The sequence below is a fragment of the Glycine soja genome, chromosome 9, assembly GCF_004193775.1.
Source record: "Glycine soja cultivar W05 chromosome 9, ASM419377v2, whole genome shotgun sequence".
NCBI classification, from domain to species: Eukaryota; Viridiplantae; Streptophyta; class Magnoliopsida; order Fabales; family Fabaceae; genus Glycine; species Glycine soja.
Genome location: NC_041010.1, coordinates 43,073,921 through 43,092,449, shown reverse-complemented (window position 1 = coordinate 43,092,449; position 18,529 = coordinate 43,073,921). Strand labels below are relative to the sequence as shown.

Below are 18,529 nucleotides of genomic sequence, written 5' to 3'. Positions count from 1 at the left end.
TAATTTGAAGTAAAATAAAAAAATAAAAATTTTTTTTTCCATCTTTTAAGATAATCGAGTCTGACATTACTCTTTAAAAATATATGTTTAATTCATTTAATTTAACACCATTAAATTAAATTAAAGTATACTCTCATTTTTTGAGAGATGTAAATGTCATATTATCCTCTCCTCTTATACGGTCTAATCTATTAATACCGTTAAATAATTAAAAGCACAAGAGAAATTATAACTAAATAATAAAAATTGATAATAGAAAACAACAAAGCATAGCATCGTAATTGTTATTATTAGGATAAGTGACCTATTTCATCAATGAAAGTGTTTGGTATGGTTACATTAATTCCTGAAATTAAGAAAATTCAAAATAGATTATTCAAACTGTCACATGTCAATCATGTTAGTTTAGTTTTTAGAGTACCTCTGTTAATGTTAATGTTCAGGCCAACATAACACGACATTTGTATGAGTAATAGTAGAACCATTTAAATTTAGTTCCTAAACATAATCATTTATTATAATTTTATTCCTTAAAAATGCTTTAAAGATATCAATTAAGTCACATGTGCATGTAGATTATAGCATAGACGTCACCTTTATATTATCTCAGAATTTCATTCCTTTTTCCGCATTTTCTTTAATTCCCTTCCTCCGAGACACTTTACAATTCATCTTTCACTTTCATTGCTACTGTCTATCTTCTAAGGCCACCATTTAAAATTTTAAGCATGTGGAACCACACCGATAAATTTAATTTTAAATTAAATTAATAATTATAAAATTAATTTTGATAAAAATAAAAATTATTCTTGCTTCAATTCCATTATGATTTTATGCATCATAATTAATTTTATAATAATTTTAAAAACATATAAAATTTGATCAAAATCAAAATTAATCCATATCACTATGATTTAGTATGATATAGAGACTATCCAAACACATTGAAACATATACAAACAAAGTTGGCTGGTTAAAATCCTAGCACGATAATTGTGTTACATTGGTTCTTGCTACAATTAATATACAAAGTACTTTTAACGATTTTTCGCTACGTGTAAAAGATAACTTTTCTAAATCGATTTCAAAACTATTCTAAAAATATACTCACTATCTACCGATGTTGATTTGACACCCCTTAAAATCGATCTAAAAAATTAAAACCAGCAAATATAAAAATCCCTTTTTCGTGCCAGTAATTAGGAAACTACTTCAATGGATGGTTAACCAAATGAATTTCTTCCACGCAAGAAACAAGTTGATCGGCACAACTTGATCATCAAATAATATATTGTATCTCAATCTTTTAAACTTCCTTTACATCTCATAAATTAGTAGGTCCCGGACTCCAAATTTCTGTAATCGTCCGCACTATTTGAATTGACTCACTAGCAATTAATAGCCTAAGAAGGGCTACGGTGCTTTTGTCTTTCATCTTAAATAATAACACGTATTTGTGTTTTTACATCTCACTCTTAAAACACCTTTTAATAACAACTTATGTTAACAGATGGCGTCACATATTAATTAAAGAAATAAAAAAAAAGATTCATTGTTGCTTTGCATCCTTTAAATAAAACTTTAACAAAAACATGAATAATGTGAATAGGTGATGTTTGGTGGTCCGGGGAATACAACATTGGAAAAGTGGCGTCAGTTTATACTTATCAAATAATTAATTAGTAGAGTGATGTGATGTACATTTCCAACTGTAAGCAGGAACATGAGCATTCAAGTACTCAATATAATAATACCTTTCTTTCATAGAAAATGTTAATGGACTCCCGCTATATATTTATACCTCTCTTTCTCTCTCTACCATACTCTTCAACTCTTCTCTTTCATTCATGGAATCTCCCTCTCGCTCCTTCGTCATTATCGTCGGTGCTGGTGTATCCGGTGAATACCACCATCGCTACAATTCTTCCTCTCTCTCCGCATCTTCATTTTTCCATATCAATAACTATGAGTTTTCCTTTCTGAAAGGTATCTCTGCGGCAAAGCTGTTGGCCGAGAATGGCGTAAAGGATCTTGTAATCCTGGAGGCTTCAAACTGTATTGGCGGTAGGATTCGGAAGGAAAACTTCGGCGGTGTGTCCGTCGAACTCGGAGCTGGTTGGTGTCGGAGTTGGCGGCAAAGAGTCCAATCCAATTTGGGAACTCGTCGCTGAATATGGCCTTCGAACATGCTTCTCTGACTACACGAATGTGCCATACAATATATATGATCGCAGGCGAGACTCTATTTCTTTTTCCATTTTTTTGCTTCTGTTGCTCTGCCGATTGCTCTGTTCCATAATTCCTGTTATCGGTTAGTGTATAACCATTTTTTCCTGAAATATATTTGCCACGACGAGTTCATTCCAGTGGAAAGATATTTTCGAGTGGAATCGCTGCGGACTCGTACAAAAAAGCTGTGGACTCGGCAATTCGAAACTTAACGAACCAGGAAGAAGCCGATCGCGAAGGCAATAGCTCCAAAACAACTGAACCACCTTCGTAAGTGCAATTACTAGTCCTTTTCAACCACAAAACGATTTGGTGAATAAATGTGGTGTGATTGTGACCATAAATAACATGAACCAATATTTCCGAACTCTTTTTTGTTTCCCTTTATTAGGTCGCCATTAGAGCTAGCAATTGATTTCATCCTCCATGATTTTGAAATGGCAGGTCAGTTCAAACCTCGCAACTCACTTTGAATTAAATTAAATAGTGTTGATTCTTACTAATTATTATGTGAGTTGGTTTATGGATGTCTGTTCTGAAACTGTGAAAGTTGTGGATGCAGAGGCAGTACCGATATCTACCTTTACAGCGTTTGGCGAAAGGGAATTTTTGGTTGCGGATGAAAGAGGTTTTGATTATTTGGTATATAAAATGGCTGAAGATTTTTTGTTGACATCTGAGGGTAAAATACTGGACACTCGTCTCAAACTCAACCATGTACGTAATGTTGCTTGCTTCCTAATCTTGACCTTTTATCTAATGAACCAGTTAGCTATAATATTTCTATCGGTCAATGCCTATGCGCCGAGTCCATGAGCCATCTAGTAGTAGTGGTAGTGGTGGTGTAACCTACTTTCTTCAGGGTAATAATGGGTTGGTCCGTTACATTGCCTTAAACTGTTACATTATCTTTATACGCCTACTCCGGGGCTTCTTCTCTGCACTCTAATCCACTTCGTAACCCAATAACTTTACTATTTTATTTTATTTTTCTGTTACTTAAGCTCGTTGACACACTTTTTGAGTTACAGGCATGATGAGTGTTCAGGATACACTTGTCTATTGAGTTATCTTAGATATATCATAAATATTTGATTAAAAATATAATGTTTTATGAACGCCCTGCATCAATCTTTTTTTACTGTCATTATTTACTAAAGTATCATTTTATACATTTTATTTTTAGGTAAAGTGATAGCAACACCCTGCAACTTTCAAACATAAAATTATTGATGAAATATTCAAGTATATTTAGTAATGACAAATAATACATATAATTAGTAATATTTTTGTTACAAAGATTTTTGTACACAAATTAAATTACTGTAAATGTTGAGCAACTAATTAATCATGGTGGAAAATAAAAAAGCAAAGTTAAAAAAATTTAACAAAACTTTTAATTTTTAGTTTAAGAAGTTTTTCACCAAAACAAATATCTTCACGGTGTCCGAAATTTCCTTCGCTACATTCTGACCAAGAATAAGATTTCTTGTTTGTATAAATAGTTATTAGTAAAAGAATGGTTTTGTTAACCATTGATTTCAAAATTGAAAACTTTTAGTGAAAATAAAGTTTCTTTATAAATTTTTAACATGTTAAATAAATTTTATACATAAGAGAATTTTAATGAGTGTCCAAGATATTGTTATGTAAGCAAAAATAAAATATGCTTTACAAGGGTTAAGTTGCTTTGTCATTTCATTTAAAATAATAACATGGGTGTGTTTCAGAGAACCTGCATGTCTCTTAAAACATCTTTTAATAACAGCCTATACTAACAAGTGTCGTGAGATATTAATTAAAGAAATAAAATAATATTTGTTGTTGCTTTGCATCCTTTAATTCAACTTACCTCATGTAACTTTACACTGATGTTGTGCATGCAGGTGGTCCGGGAAATAGAGCATCGGGGAAGTGGCGTTAGGGTGATAACAGAGGATGATTGCATTTATGAAGCAAATTACGTACTTGTGTCCGTTAGCATTGGGGTTCTCCAAAGCAACCTTGTTGCCTTCCATCCACCCTTACCCGTATGTTTTGTCTATACTTTATTTTCTTTTGTCCTCTATATTACAGTACTTTATTTTCTTTTGTCCTCTAGTACAGGTACAGGTGCCCGTACATTTGTATTTGATAGTATTTTCATCTTCTAGACGTTAATAAAATTAAATGGAATATCTAGTCTAGAGTGAGCTTTTGCTAATATGTAGTTCTTTCCATTCTATTTAAGATATTTAATTGGTCATGGTCCCATAGTCTAATGTTATTAGAAAATCAAATATATTAATACAATTAAGGATAACTAGGCCTTGCATTAAACTGGACTCTATGGTTAATGATGTCAGGAGATAATTTTTCAAGATCAATGATCAAATGTTGATACATCAACAACTTGTTGCTAGTATTTGTTATTCGTGGATTATGATATGTTATACATAAATTATTATTTTCAGTCTTCAAAAAATAAATTATTATATTTATCTTTTATTTATAAAAATTGGTTAGTTACATGATTTGTCTTTTAAAAAAGTCATCTTCTTTTAATTTATTGATTATAAAAATAAGGATTATATATAATGCATTTTAGTAAATAAAAGAGAAAAAATAGTTATCGATTTAATTTTTAGAGACTAAAAAATGAATATTACCTTATCGTTAATAACTAAAAATATGTTTAACCCTATTTTTTTTATGAAATATCTCAAAAAACTTCAAATATTTAAATTTAATAAATGGATAATGTAAAAAAAGGCTACTTATAGTGTAATTTTTTAATTAATTTTTAACAATGGATCAACAAATCATTTATGATACTACATATAGTGCGACAATAAATTTTTATAACAATATAAAACATAATACACATGCATTATAACAATAAATTTTTAAGTATTTGTTGTCTGAAAAAATGCATTAAAAGTGCTCTTTTCACACACTGATATTTTTTTAATTATAAGTATTAGAGAATGTATTGCCATAACAGGAGCACTCCTCCAAGTGACTTTGCATTTAATTTAGAATTTAAATAGCATCATATGAAGTTATTCTTTTGCATTATATATGTCTATTTTGTTGAGACACTTATAATGCAAAAGAACTGTTTATAAATGGATCTTCCCCATGAACATCATTGAGACACTTTGTCTGAGCCTGCTTAGTTGTCAAAGTTTCCCTTCAATTAATGACAGTAGTTTTAGTTGGTTTTACTAAGCAAAACTTTGACTTATTCAATAATTACACAGAGATGGAAATTAGAAGCCATAGAGAAATGTGATGTAACCGTGTACACCAAAATTTTCCTGAAGTTTCCATATCAGTTCTGGCCAAGTGGACCCGGAAATGAATTCTTCATATATGCTCACGATCAAAGAGGCTACTACACATTTTGGCAGGTTTGTTTGAAAATTTTCTCTATATTATGTTGTATTCATACTATTTTGTTTCTCTTGCATTATATGTCCTTGCTGCTTCTCATCGTGAAGTTGTTTGGTGCTATTCAGTAGGTTGATCAATGAATAAAATTCTTTGAAATTGGCGAGTTTACTGCACATTGCATGTTGCATTGCATGTAATCATGAATACTCCAAGTTCTGTGGCAAATAATGTGAATTAAAAAAACATGACAATTAAAATATATATTTCTTTCCAACACACAAGATAAGGAGAAATTGCCCAGTGTTATGTGAAATTTAAAGTACTATCCTCTTAAATAACACTAGGACTCAATGTGAATATACATATCTTTAGTCTAATTGGAGAGATAGCTTATCATGTTCCTAATCCCATCCCCTAATTTACGCAAGGTGTCTTTTTAATGTTGTTTTTCTGAAGGTGATGTTTTGATATTTTAGAAGTGTGTGCGTTAATAAATATTAAATACTACTTTTGCAACTACTTCCGTTGTCTTGTTATGCTAATATCAATTACATCCTTGTAGGGATGACACGAATATAATAGTTTTTTCTCCTTGTCCTTGTTTGTGTTGAGTGATTCATTATCCTTCTAGGTTGTGGGGAATAACGTTTGGTATCCTCTTTGGAGTTATCTGTACAAGTTTCGTAATGGGAACTACTTACCAGCCATGATTGATTTCTTTTCCGTATAAAACAGCATGAAATATAACAGAAACATATGCACGCATGTATAGACAATATCACACGCATAAACATGGATGCACAAAATCACACAAAATTTCACGCTCAGACTCCTGCAGATAGACATGCATGCCATACAATTTAAATTTTTTTCAAACTATGAAATAGTATTTTAATACAAAATGAATTTTACAATGGGAAAAAAAATTGACATTTGTAGCCATTATATAATTTCATCATAGTATATATTTATTTGTGTCAAAATTTAGTCTGACATTTTTTCACATTCTCACTACTTCACAAACTAAATTGGATAATACTCAGGCATTGACTTTGGTTAGAACTTCTACGATAAACATTAGTTGTCTATTCTCTTAAATCATCAAAATCTTTTTGAGGCATCTCATGATTTAATGCTTTGCCACTAGCAAATGGAGAATGCATACCCTGGCTCTGATATCTTGGTGGTGACATTGACAAATGGTGAATCAAAACGTGTGGAAGCTCAATCGGATGAAGACACCTTGAGAGAAGCTATGGAGGTGCTCAAGGATATGTTTGGACCCAACATACCTGATGCCACTGATATACTTGTTCCCAGATGGTGGAATAACAGGTTCCAACGTGGCAGCTACAGCAACTATCCCGTTATCTCTAATCTCCAAGTAGTTCGTGATGTTAAGGTTTGTTTATCATTTTAAATATTCATATACATACATACACATTATAAATTACTGACTATTTACTTCAAAACGTGTTATGTTCCCAGATATATATAATTATAAATTTTCAAGGAGAAAATCCAAAAAAACTCCTTAGTATTACAAGAGTAATTTATCATCTCCCGTAGATGTGGTACTAGTATAACATTAAAAATGTTGTCAAAGGACGTGGATAGCGATAACAATGTAATAAAAGTCTCCATATTAAAATCGTACAGAATATGAAAGGATTTAGCACTTCTAAGTTGGTGTATTTGTCTTTGTATTCTTTTTTTGTTATATATATATATATATATATACATATTTGTCTTTGTATTCTGCACTACAGTACATGTGATGACAAAAGAGATGACTGCAATTGGAAACCTGTCACTATAAATGTATAATTAAGGTTTAAGTTATAGACCATTACGTGATGTGGTAGCAACCTGTCAGTTGTAGTGTTAGGTGTTGATTAATTGTAATTGATCTGTATCAACTTGTAGCATTCCCATCTAACTGAATTTAAAACCTTTTGATATATTATTAGAATATGAAAACAGATGCATTTGTTTTTCTATGAAATGAATTTAACTATTCTTCGATTTCATTTCTGAAATATCTCCCAAAGAAAAAGGAAAAATGAGTGGAGGAGGGTTGAAATAGAGTCATGGACGTAATGTTCCCTTCTGAAGCATCTTCTAGGATTATTAAATTCATATCCAATTGTAAAGTAAACAATTTATAGTGTCTTTATTTTCTGAGAACCTGTTACTAAATTGCAATAATCAATCATGCAAAGCTACATTAATAACGTCGTTTAATGTTCCAATATTGTAGTGTTTTTGTCCTGTTGGGGTTGGACTGCTGTGCTGTATTTTGGTTTTGTATTCTGCCCCTTGATTTGTTCTGTTACTTTTAGCCGTGTTCATGTCTCCAGGAAATGTTTATATTTTCTTTCAAAAATGTTTTTCCATTGTGTTTATTTGTCTTTTTTGGGCATGGTTCAGGCTCCAGTAGGTCGCATTTTCTTTACTGGAGAACACACGAGTGAAAGATTTAGTGGCTATGTGCATGGTGCATACCTCGCAGGTAAGTCATTAATTTATCTTAAATTTGCTCTCCTAAAAAGGTGATTAGTTCCCACTTGTTGACATGAATTTAATTAACTCACGAATGCTTTAACAGGTATCAATTCTAGCAAAGAACTACTTGAAGAAATGAGAAAGGACAACAAAAGAAAAAACAAGAGCCAAAGTCGAGTATTAGAGCCCTTGTCAGCATTAACCGAATGCAATATTCCTAGACAATAAAATCTCAGGGGCAAGCTTAGAATGGCACTACACAATCATCCAACAGCAAACCGAAATAATCCCCACATCTTTGTCCTACAACTGTATTCACTATTCATCACCTCTGTTTCATCAGCAATAATAGTAAAAGAAAAATAATCAAGAAAACAAAGGTAACAAGCAAACTACAGACCAAAACGAAAGCCAAGGACTTGAGTTACTCGTGTCCTAATTACTAATAAATTTCTGGTATAAACTCTTGTTTATATTGTTTAGCAGATAATAGGCAGTTGCAGCTAAAACCACTCTTGTTTATATTGTTTAGCAGACGGTAGATTTGTATTTAAAAGTAAATAAAAAATGAAAACAAAAGTAAACATGCCATGAAGAAAAATCATTTACTTATGCAGTATGAGGTTTATACTCAGCTGAAATCATTATGTCCAAGTGAAAGTGATAAAATGTAAACTAAAACATTAAAAAATCAAAGTACATACAAAACAAACGCCAATTTATCAACCAAAAATTCCATTATGAAGCAGAATAATTGCATACAGATAGGCAGTGCCTGAATGGCTGAGTAGGGTAACAAATTGACAGTGCTGATCAGGAGATATTTGCATTCTGCAATGACTGGCAAGCTACTGAACCTACAGATGAACGCATGACATGCTCCCCTAGCATTGCAATACAAGAAGCATCTGTCTTGAGATGCGGCTGCACCAATTCCCATATCTTTTTCTTTTGTAGCTGCACGTTGTCACAGAAGAAAAAGATCCAAGATAGACAGGTCAAAGACGAAGAATAAGATCTAGATAGAAAAGGACAGGGTGATCAATTAATCATTTCTCTTGAAATTACCCACATATGACAAAAACAAGAATCATTATTTTTCTAAGCTCTCTAAAGCCCAATTTTTAGATTGTTCTTCCTCAGTCAATTCTTCAATTTTCTGTACAACATATTTAAGCCATAAACTTTTTCCCTACACATCACAGTTTGTTTATCTTAACATATTTAATCAAAATGGTAATGAGTGTAGTAAGATTTTTTTATATACAACATCCATCCAAGTTGAACATTGATCTATATACTCTTGAAGGTTTAGTTTCTAGAGTCTACTATGGCACACAACAATATGCAAACAAGAAGTTTCTTGGGGGCTTCCAATTACAAATGCCACTTGACCTATGGTTTTTCAATCTCTATAACAACAACAACAAAGCCTTATCCCACTAGGTGGTTTTTTCAATCTCTAGTTGTAATAAATACCTTGTGTGATGGATAATTACTATTGGACACAATAACTGTATGGTATCCCAAAAAACTGTCTAGTTTCAAATGCGAGTTAGCCTAATTTATAAAATAATAAATCATCTAGAACTTCCCAGTCAACTAGGCAGTCATATTAATTGCTATTAAGGAAGAGCAATTGCCTGATTCGGAGTGGCAGCATCAGGTTGATTATCCTTTTCATCTTCCGTTCCAAACCAGATTCTTTCACCAGGAATTGCTTCCTCGGGAGGGAACAAAAGTTCAACATTTTCATGTTTTGCATCAGAAGCAGCCATCAGCATTCCGCAGGACTTGACACCACGCATATTTCTTGGCTTCAGGTTGGAAAGGACAATAACCTTTTTGCCCTGCATGTGCCATACAATTAGTTATGATGTTAAATACTTGTACAGAAAACATCAATATGATGACAATATCACAGCCTCAAAACCTTTCTGCACTGTTGCCATGCGCACGGGCACACACAAAAGCAACTATTCAAGCAGTCATGTAAGTTTGTCTGCCTATTCTATCATTATATTTACAAAACATAAAGTGTAATGCTCATAGAATTCACATTTTAATAAGTACAAGTGACGCACAAAGAGCAGTCAATAGAAACTAATTGTTTCTTTCCCAGACCTTGATAAATTCCGGCTAACATACTCAGCTGGAACAAGACACATGCATCTTATAATTTCTTTTGCACAAAGAATTCAAACCAACAAAGCATGAAAACTTCTCTTGCTTGAGTTGTCATTAGATTAAAAAAAATTGTTGACCGACACTTGAGTCAACGCTTCCTATGAATGGTATTTCAAGGATACTTGTATTACAAAAACAATATATATTTTATTTATAAAAAAAAAGGTTTCTCAGTATTTTTTTTTTTTAGGCTCATAACATAAAAAAGTTGTAATACTTTTTTTGAAATGGTGAATATACCTTTTCTTTTTAAAGACATATAACTCATCTTGTGTGTTGTCCTCATGTTCTATATCTTAGACTTTAGCCATGTCAAAGTGTTTGCATTTGTGTCATGTCTGGTATTCGTCCCACAGTCTGTGGTACATTGATTCAAATGACAAACGAGTCTATATAACCGTCAATTTTTATTTATTATTCTCAACAACATCAAACATCAAAGTTTCATTCTTTTTGTCATTAAATCACGTAGAACCCTACCAAATACATAAGCATGCATTAAAGAGTCTATCACAACAGAAATTTAGAAGAAAACAAATAAAGAGAGTACATTTCTGCTCATTTTCAAAATATCATCGTATAGAATCTGTCTGCACATCCTTAAATTTTAAAATTCATGAAAATTTAGTTGGCGATACTTTGTACTGTTTTCCCTCTAATTCGACATACAATTAGTATTCCTTCTGAACTGAAATACAAAAAAAAAAATGTAAAACAGAGTAAATTTAGTAATTTCGTTTAAAAAATGCTTCTTTTTTTCCTAAATTGTTCTTTATTTAAACTTGGTATTAAGAACAAAAATATGACAGCTTGAAATACAAATTGAAAAACTTGCAATAAATTAACCCACTATCAAGCAGAAGTCAATACCTAGTTATGACAAAAAGAGAAAAACCTGAAGGTGTTCTAGAGGGATGTATTTGACAAGGCCACTGCATATGATTCTGGGTTCAGGTTCACCAATATCAACCTCTTCCACATAGAGAGAATCAGCTTCATCATGTTTCCATGCTCTCAGAATGCACCCAACCCTTATGTCAAGCAACCCCGCCGCATCCTTAATACTGTTCTCAGCTTCACCACTTGCATTATTGCTAGTGATGGCTTCGGTGGTCACTGCCTCATCTGTGGAAGCAGAAGAAGAAGAGAGTGTGCGAAATGGTGGATACCCAGATGGATTTGGCGACGATGAGAGGGTGAAAAATGGGAACTTGGAACGGAAGCGCGTGGCGTTGGAGAGAAGGGGAAGATGGGGTCTCGTGTTCCGAAGGGAGCAGAGTGAGATAACACTACCAACTCTCAAAGCATTTGCCATTTTTGTGTTATCAGATAAAAAGGAGGCACGGATTGGATTTCAATCCTCGGAGACAACACAACCAATAAACTAGACCAAGGCAAAATATTAAGGTTGCTTCATTAGAAAAACAATTATGTGAATGAGTAAAATAAAATTTTGATTTCCTGCCCCCAAAACCAAAACAATGAATGTAATTATAGTGGCCTAAAAGGGTGAGAAAGGATTGGTTAGAATATAAGTAAGTTATAAAAGTCTTCTATTAACAATATATGGTCGAAAAAATGAAGAAAAAGGTGTATTGAAATTGAATATTAGTTATGAAAGCAAAAAACCACATGCGTTTGCCGGGAGTCGAACCCGGGTCTATTGCTTGGAAGGCAATTATCCTAACCGTTGGACTACAAACGCTTGTTGTTGATGAGTTGGAAAATACTTTGTTGACATTTTGTGTAACTTCTATCCTTTACTAGTACTTCAAAACCAATTTGTGACAAACCAATAAAAAAAATGAAAATTAATGTAAACCATTAATAAAAAAATCTGCTTTTGTTATGGGATGTATTTTAATCTTTGGTTCTTATTTAAAAATAAATCAAGTCATATCCAATCACAATGTATAATAAACTTATATTTTTTATGTTGTTCTTAAATAAAGTCTAACTTAAACACATTTCATGTTACATCATTTGAGAATCTCAAATAGCATTTTAAACTAGAGTGAATTTCAATTTTACTTTGCATAATTAACAACCCACTTTTATTCCTAACAAATATGAATGAGACTCTTTTCACAAATGATGTCACACCATTATTAATAGATTTTGATTCTCATATATTACCGATAAGAGAAATTACCAGATGGGAAAGGAAAGAAAAACACTCGAGCCATTTTGATTGACTCCACATAAAGAATAGTACGCATATTATTGCTATTTTTAGCATATTTTTTAAAATATGAATTTATTTAGTTTTGATTTTTAAAAGAACTCTGCTCCCTTTTGAAGCCCTAGCGTGTGTCCGCTTTGGGCTAATCTTGGCACATTTTTGTAAAGGTTTTTAACCTCAAAATACTCAAATTTTACCCTACTAAGCCTAATTGGAGGTCAAAGTCTACTCACGTAATGATAGGTCTCGAGTTAAACTCTACTCACGTGCTTTAAGTATAATAATTGGTGGTCAAAGTCAACATTGTCAGTTCCGAATGAGGCACACCACTAGCATCAAAACATCGTCTAAGTCAGCATGTTTCATTTCCCCCTTCCCGAATCAGTTTTAATCAGTTTCTGATGCTGCCATAGTAAACTTTAGCGGCTAATCTAGCATCTGCGTGTCTGCATTTCAACACAAAATAAGGGAACCCCTTCACAGCACAATCATGGATCCTAAATCAAATGAGCACTAACTCCAGAACATACAAGCAGAAGACACGTGGAAAAGGGGAAGGGAGATTTCTATACAATGAGGCCGTTCAAAAATATACATGCAAAAGCCACACCAAAGACACTTTGAAATGCCTTCCCGACACACATCTAAACCCTAAAATATCTTCAATACAACAGTGTACTGAAGATGAAAAATGAAAAAATAAGCAGAAGCAATCCCACTCCACCAGAATTACAACCTGCAAAATCCAACATAATCACAATGTCAAAATTTTGCTCTGCAACAATTGAGCACGATGAAAATATAGCACTGCAGTCATCTTCAAAGCACAGAATTTGAGACAATTCGACAAAATTTTAATTCTTGTATCCTAGACGTACAACTTGGGTATGCACAATGCTACAAAACTTGAAACATTTAAAGATATGTATTAAATTCGTCAACTGAAAGCCAGAATAGTATTAATTTATAAAACACTTCAAAATGGGACTCGCCATTATTTTTTAGTGTCTGAGAAGATGTTGGGAGAGCAGGTAATGACATCTCTGAAAAAAAAATAGAGACAAGAGTTAAGCATATGCAAACAGTATTTTGTAATATCATAATACCAACATCCTGAATAAAAAAAGTAAGCAGCGATCAAGAGAAAGCAAATTTGTCCAAACACATACCAGGTGCACAGAGTGACATAGATGCAAATGAAGATGATGAAGAAGGCCAGGGCGCAGCAATGTTATCACTCAAATCACATGTAAAGCTAAAGCCTGATGAATTGTCAAATATCACATCTCCAGGCAAGCTTCGAAGTAAACAGCCTACATATGAACCAACAACAGTCTCACCATTTACCAACAATACATTATTAATTGACAAGAATCAAGCATGTATTTACTGTGCTTTAAAAGGAGCTTTTTCTCTACTCCATAGAATTATTATTTATTAAGGTATAATCCAAGATTGTATTCTAATCAACCAAGTATAAATCCCTCATAATCCCAAGTTCAACTAACAACCTAATCCATCACCCTTCTAAAAAGAATGGGAATTCCAAAATAGCATAATTGGATTCAACCATCCAATATTACATCACAAATTCCCTATTCCTTGCTGCCAATACCATGTGTTGTCTGAACCAATGTGTAACAAACTAACAATAGATTATTGAATTTAAAAACAACAGCTCTCAACAAAATGCAAGGATTAGAAAAAAAGAGCAAACCTTGTTGTCCATAAGCTGCCGTACCAGCACCATGTAGATCCACAACAGAAGAATTAGACCAGAGAAACTCAAACAGTGGGGTCATGGGCAGGAAATAAGAATATCAATTGAGCATGATAAATACCTTGTATGCTGAAATCTTTCAAATCAACGTCACAAAGCTCATAAATATTTGTCATCACTCCACCTCCACGTAACATAGATCCAAAAAGTGTTGCACATATTATAGCTTGCTTATTCGTAATTAACATTTGCTTTTGTATCCCAGTAATATATGTGTTTAATGAACTACAACAGGAAGGGCTGGGGGCAGCTACATTCCAACATGCATTAATTACTTCTGTTGGCTCCTTAAAAGTCAAAGGACAAACTGCACGAGCAATACTTACACTATTATTAAGTTTTGAAACAACAAAATGAAACAATTATGATTCAATTGGGGGAACACAATTTTATATATATGTCATTCCTAATTTGACTGGCATGCAGCATGCTTTTGAGAACAGTTAAATTTATATCAGATATCATAATGCAATTAAAAAGGTCTAAAGGACGTGTATTTCTATACAACATTCAGCCAATCTTAGTTTGTCTGCAATGAAAAAACACAAAATCCAACTCTTTCCCAGCGGAACCCAATCTCTCTTTTACCAAACAGCAAACATTGAAAGGAAGAAAAAAAATGGAAGCACTCATGTAACAGGACAGGACACAAGAATCTAAACCAATACCACAGAAAACAATTACAAAATGTGAAGAATGAGGTACATTATGACCAGTAATATAAAATCACTTAAATACATTCCCCCACATTCCTTCCCAATTTATTCATGAACGAGATGATTAGTCATGCCACTGACAATCTCTCTAAACTTAAAATATATTACATTAAGAATGAAATGGTTAAACAATATACCTTTGTTGACTTTGCAAGCAGATAGTATACGGAATGCAGTATTTGCGGCCTCAAATGATAGTTTTTTGGAAAGATATGAATAAACCACACTTTTACAATCGTTAAGATAATCAGTGTGATTCACTTCCCCGGCCATATTTTCATTATTGTTAATCATCATTTGTCTTCCAGAAATCTGTAAGGCTGCATCCATTATCGCAGGTTGGCAAACAGGCCTGCAACACTCTTTAAGTGGATCAACAGTGCTGCAAGCCTCAAGTAACTTACTTGTGTTAACTGTTTTCTCAAAAGTAGAATCGTCCTTCACAGGACATGACCCGCCTGTAAAATTAGATGATTTTATGGAACAAAGTCTGGGGATTGTACTATTTGCCCCTCTACTGGCTAGAATACTAATGATATCAGAAAAACAATGATCAGCAACTGCATTTGGCAAAACCAAATGATCAGATTTCATGCTGAAGTAACCCTGGAAGATGTGGATCAAACTACTTAACTGAGGACAACATATTACATTCCCTACAAGGGCTGCCAAAGGTCCAGAGCAATCAGATGCTGTTTTATCTAGGATACTTGATATACCTGAATGAGAAAAGTTTACAGGGCATTTTCCAGTTAAAACTGGTTCATATCTGGTTGGGAAGGTAGGGTACATGGGTGGTAAAGACTCAGTGGGATATGGGAATTTTGGTAATACAGCAGGTGATATTTCTATGGGGTCAAAGAGCCCAGATTCTCCAGAAGCAGGTTCCTTAGCTAACTCTACCAGAGTAGAAATTCTTCTATGGTCAGCATGTATTTCCCGTGCTGTCACATATTGGAAAGTAGGAAGCCAGATGAAAAATAGAATTAGCTGACAGCACAAGGAACCTGCAACAATTTAATCAGCACTTGACTTAGCAGAAGTATAATTCATAGAACAGTGCTCAAAGATAATGCAAGCCAGTAATGTATACCAACGTGTTTTGATCCAACAAATATTTTAAAAATGAATTATGAATTTGTCGATACATATTACAGTATGATGACCACCTCAACAATAAATTAATGAGTTTGCAAACAATCAGGACTCAGGAGCTTAAGAAAACCTGAACTGTAAATTAATGATTCCCTCATCCATCAAATCTAAAATGCTTACCCCTATAAAAATTAGCATCCTGAGAGAAGCCCATAACTCCCTAGCCCTCTGGTACCATGGAGTTTTACACAGGATAACCAGGTGGTTGCCGGTGATAAGCCAAGTGGCACCACATAGCAATGAAGCAAACTTGTAATACTTCAAAGCTTAAGATCTGTGATTAAAGTAAGAGAACAGTTTAAAGCTTGTTGAAAGAGGATAATCAGAATCAAGTACTATTCCAAACTACTGCCTAATATAAACATACTACTGCATAGAACAAAATGAGATTATAATTCAAGATTTTCAAGTCTGAAATTTTGACATGCATTTAGCAGGAATTTCTTTCAGGCATCAATTCTCGCAACTGTGGTTTTTAAGGCCTAGGATTTTGTTTCTGCAATTTCCTATAGCAAGATAAGTAGACCTCAAAAATATCAAATAAAACGGAACCATATAAAACCATGCAAAACGGTTTCAGCTTCTGCTTCTTCTTTTTTTTCTACCACGATGTGTTCATCAAGACCATTTTTTCCCCATAGAGCTCATCTCTCCTACTGGGTCAACAGGGTTTGAACCAAAAAAAAAAATGAAAACAAACAAATAAATAAATTGAGCCTAGCATCTCAGATTAGATTACATTGTTGGTTCACTAGGTTGGAAAATTACAGCTAAAGACAAAAGCTAAAAGAGACAACTATAGTAATGACTAAGTTCTATAGACGAGTAATGAAATAAACAACGATATTTCCTTTTTGCACTAAAAAACGAACTCTAAGTGGCACGATCACTAAATCCAAATTTGACAAGCCAAAAATAGTAATGTCGAATATAATAACAAAAATCTAAAGATTCGAGCTAACAAGTGCTGAAATGAAGAAACAGACAGAGAGAGTAAGGTTGATTTAGGGATTACGATAAGATAGCAAAAAAGAAACAACGTACCGTGTAAGAGCGAGAAGTGAAAAAATCGAAGCGAGGAAGGAATAGTAGCGGCAACGAAATATGGATCGGGATGAAAAAATGAAACCCTAACCGAAGAGGAAGAGCAGTGAAAAAGAAGAAAACAGAAGAGGAGGACGAGAGAAGAAGAAGGAGAAGAAGAGTGATATGGTAACAGCTGGCACCCGCATTACCTACTCCTATTCCTATAAAAAGTTTAAACGCACCGTTTCGGCTACATAACAACACTGTTATAGTAATAGTATAGCTGTTCACTCTTGCCTTCTTACTACCAATCATTTAGGTTTAACTTTTCCTTAACAACTCTTATGAATTTGGTGCCTTTGTTTCTTCTATGTTAAGTAGTACTACATCTTTGTTTAAAGTGTTAATGAAAGGATAAATGTTTCATTTAAAAGAGAGAGATAAATTCACCTAAGAAACTTCTATTAATATAAAAAAAATTATTTGTTTAAACTTTATTCATTATTTTATTTTAAATTAAATATTTTGTAATTCATATATTTTTTATTTTTTGATTTTGTAAATTAGACTGGAATTAATATTTATTGAGTTTGGCTTATGATATATTTAAAGTTTGACACAAAATATATAAATATAAAATTACATAGGGAAATGAATGAAATTTAGTGAGAACTTAATTAATTCGTATTATTTATTTATTCCTCGCTATTTTGGTAAAAAAAAATGAATAAAAATCTGTAAACGTTGATTGTAAGTGACATATTTTGAGGCAATACAATTCATGTATTAAATTTTTATTTTTATAAAGAAAAAATTAAATATTTATCTGTATTTAATATTTATATTTGTAAGTAAAAAAATTGTATATAATAAAATACATTATTTTTAATGAAATAGTGTCTCTATTTTTTTTGTACGAAATGCTTTGTTATTGTTTAGCTGTGTGTATATAAAATGTCAACTTAGTATGTGATTCGAAGAGTAGCACAATGAAGTCCTCTAATTGAAAGCAAAGCAACTGATTGTTGATTCCAAATTTTGATTTAAAAGACAAGTGTCAATGGGATGAGGATGAGATCATAAGAAAATAAAAAATAAAAAGGGACAGGGTAGGCATGTTGGGCTATGTACTAATACCAAACCAAGTAGTTTTGTCGTTACCTGGGCTCTACTTATATGATTGAAATCTTTTTTGCATGTAAATGCACGCCACAAAAACCATTGAAAAAACCACTCACGTTCTTCAAATGGGGGGAGGGGATGTTGTTGAAGAAAGAGAAATAAGATCTTAATTAACAACCAGTTGATGAATAAGTAAAAATGATGACATGTTCACGGGTGAACGTCGTGGGGGACCAGGTCATGTCCTTGAAG

General features: G+C 33.0%; 2 protein-coding genes, 1 non-coding gene and 1 pseudogene across 5 annotated transcripts; 1 reads left to right on the top strand and 3 right to left on the bottom strand.

The window, feature by feature from the left end:
• The first annotated feature begins 1,763 nt into the window (after positions 1 to 1,763).
• LOC114425030 lies at positions 1,764 to 8,618 on the top strand (annotated as a pseudogene). The gene is made up of 10 exons (XR_003669187.1): positions 1,764 to 1,899; positions 1,987 to 2,234; positions 2,368 to 2,499; positions 2,621 to 2,673; positions 2,792 to 2,946; positions 4,116 to 4,259; positions 5,472 to 5,621; positions 6,752 to 7,006; positions 8,035 to 8,116; positions 8,213 to 8,618. The product of XR_003669187.1 is annotated as a polyamine oxidase 1-like (transcript).
• A 77-nt stretch (positions 8,619 to 8,695) lies between these two features.
• LOC114425031 (aminoacyl tRNA synthase complex-interacting multifunctional protein 1-like) lies at positions 8,696 to 11,794 on the bottom strand. Its single transcript, XM_028391756.1, has 3 exons — positions 11,192 to 11,794; positions 9,753 to 9,959; positions 8,696 to 9,066 (listed from the first exon to the last, which is right to left on the bottom strand). The coding sequence occupies exons 1-3, from the start codon at positions 11,609 to 11,611 to the stop codon at positions 8,923 to 8,925; spliced, it is 771 nt and encodes a 256-aa protein (XP_028247557.1). The 5' UTR covers positions 11,612 to 11,794; the 3' UTR covers positions 8,696 to 8,922.
• Positions 11,795 to 11,929: 135 nt separating this feature from the next.
• On the bottom strand, positions 11,930 to 12,001 carry TRNAG-UCC. Its single transcript has one exon. It is a non-coding gene; the product is annotated as a tRNA-Gly (tRNA).
• Positions 12,002 to 12,786: 785 nt separating this feature from the next.
• Positions 12,787 to 17,361, bottom strand: LOC114425029 (uncharacterized GPI-anchored protein At1g61900-like). Of its 2 annotated transcripts, XM_028391754.1 has the most exons (8): positions 17,174 to 17,359; positions 16,250 to 16,403; positions 15,112 to 15,981; positions 14,320 to 14,565; positions 14,196 to 14,210; positions 13,648 to 13,791; positions 13,471 to 13,521; positions 12,955 to 13,214 (listed from the first exon to the last, which is right to left on the bottom strand). In XM_028391754.1, the coding sequence occupies exons 2-8, from the start codon at positions 16,281 to 16,283 to the stop codon at positions 13,141 to 13,143; spliced, it is 1,434 nt and encodes a 477-aa protein (XP_028247555.1). In that variant the 5' UTR covers positions 16,284 to 16,403; positions 17,174 to 17,359; the 3' UTR covers positions 12,955 to 13,140. The 2 variants fall into 2 exon arrangements, with proteins under 2 accessions (XP_028247556.1, XP_028247555.1); XM_028391755.1 differs by lacking the exon at positions 14,196 to 14,210 and having other exon boundaries at positions 12,787 to 13,214; positions 17,174 to 17,361.
• Positions 17,362 to 18,529: the final 1,168 nt, after the last annotated feature.

Excerpts from the sequence above, each read along its gene's own strand:
- LOC114425031 (XM_028391756.1), bottom strand. The coding sequence starts at position 11,611 with ATGGCAAATGCTTTGAGAGTTGGTAGTGTTATCTCACTCTGCTCCCTT. Across the intron at positions 9,960-11,191 it reads TCCCTCTAGAACACCTTCAG|GGCAAAAAGGTTATTGTCCT; the intron begins GTTTTTCTCTTT and ends TGGCACATGCAG. Across the intron at positions 9,067-9,752 it reads ATGCTGCCACTCCGAATCAG|CTACAAAAGAAAAAGATATG; the intron begins GCAATTGCTCTT and ends GACAACGTGCAG.
- LOC114425029 (XM_028391754.1), bottom strand. The coding sequence starts at position 16,283 with ATGGGCTTCTCTCAGGATGCTAATTTTTATAGGG. Across the intron at positions 15,982-16,249 it reads GGATGCTAATTTTTATAGGG|GTTCCTTGTGCTGTCAGCTA; the intron begins GTAAGCATTTTA and ends AAATTGTTGCAG. Across the intron at positions 13,215-13,470 it reads TCAGACACTAAAAAATAATG|GTTGTAATTCTGGTGGAGTG; the intron begins GCGAGTCCCATT and ends TGGATTTTGCAG.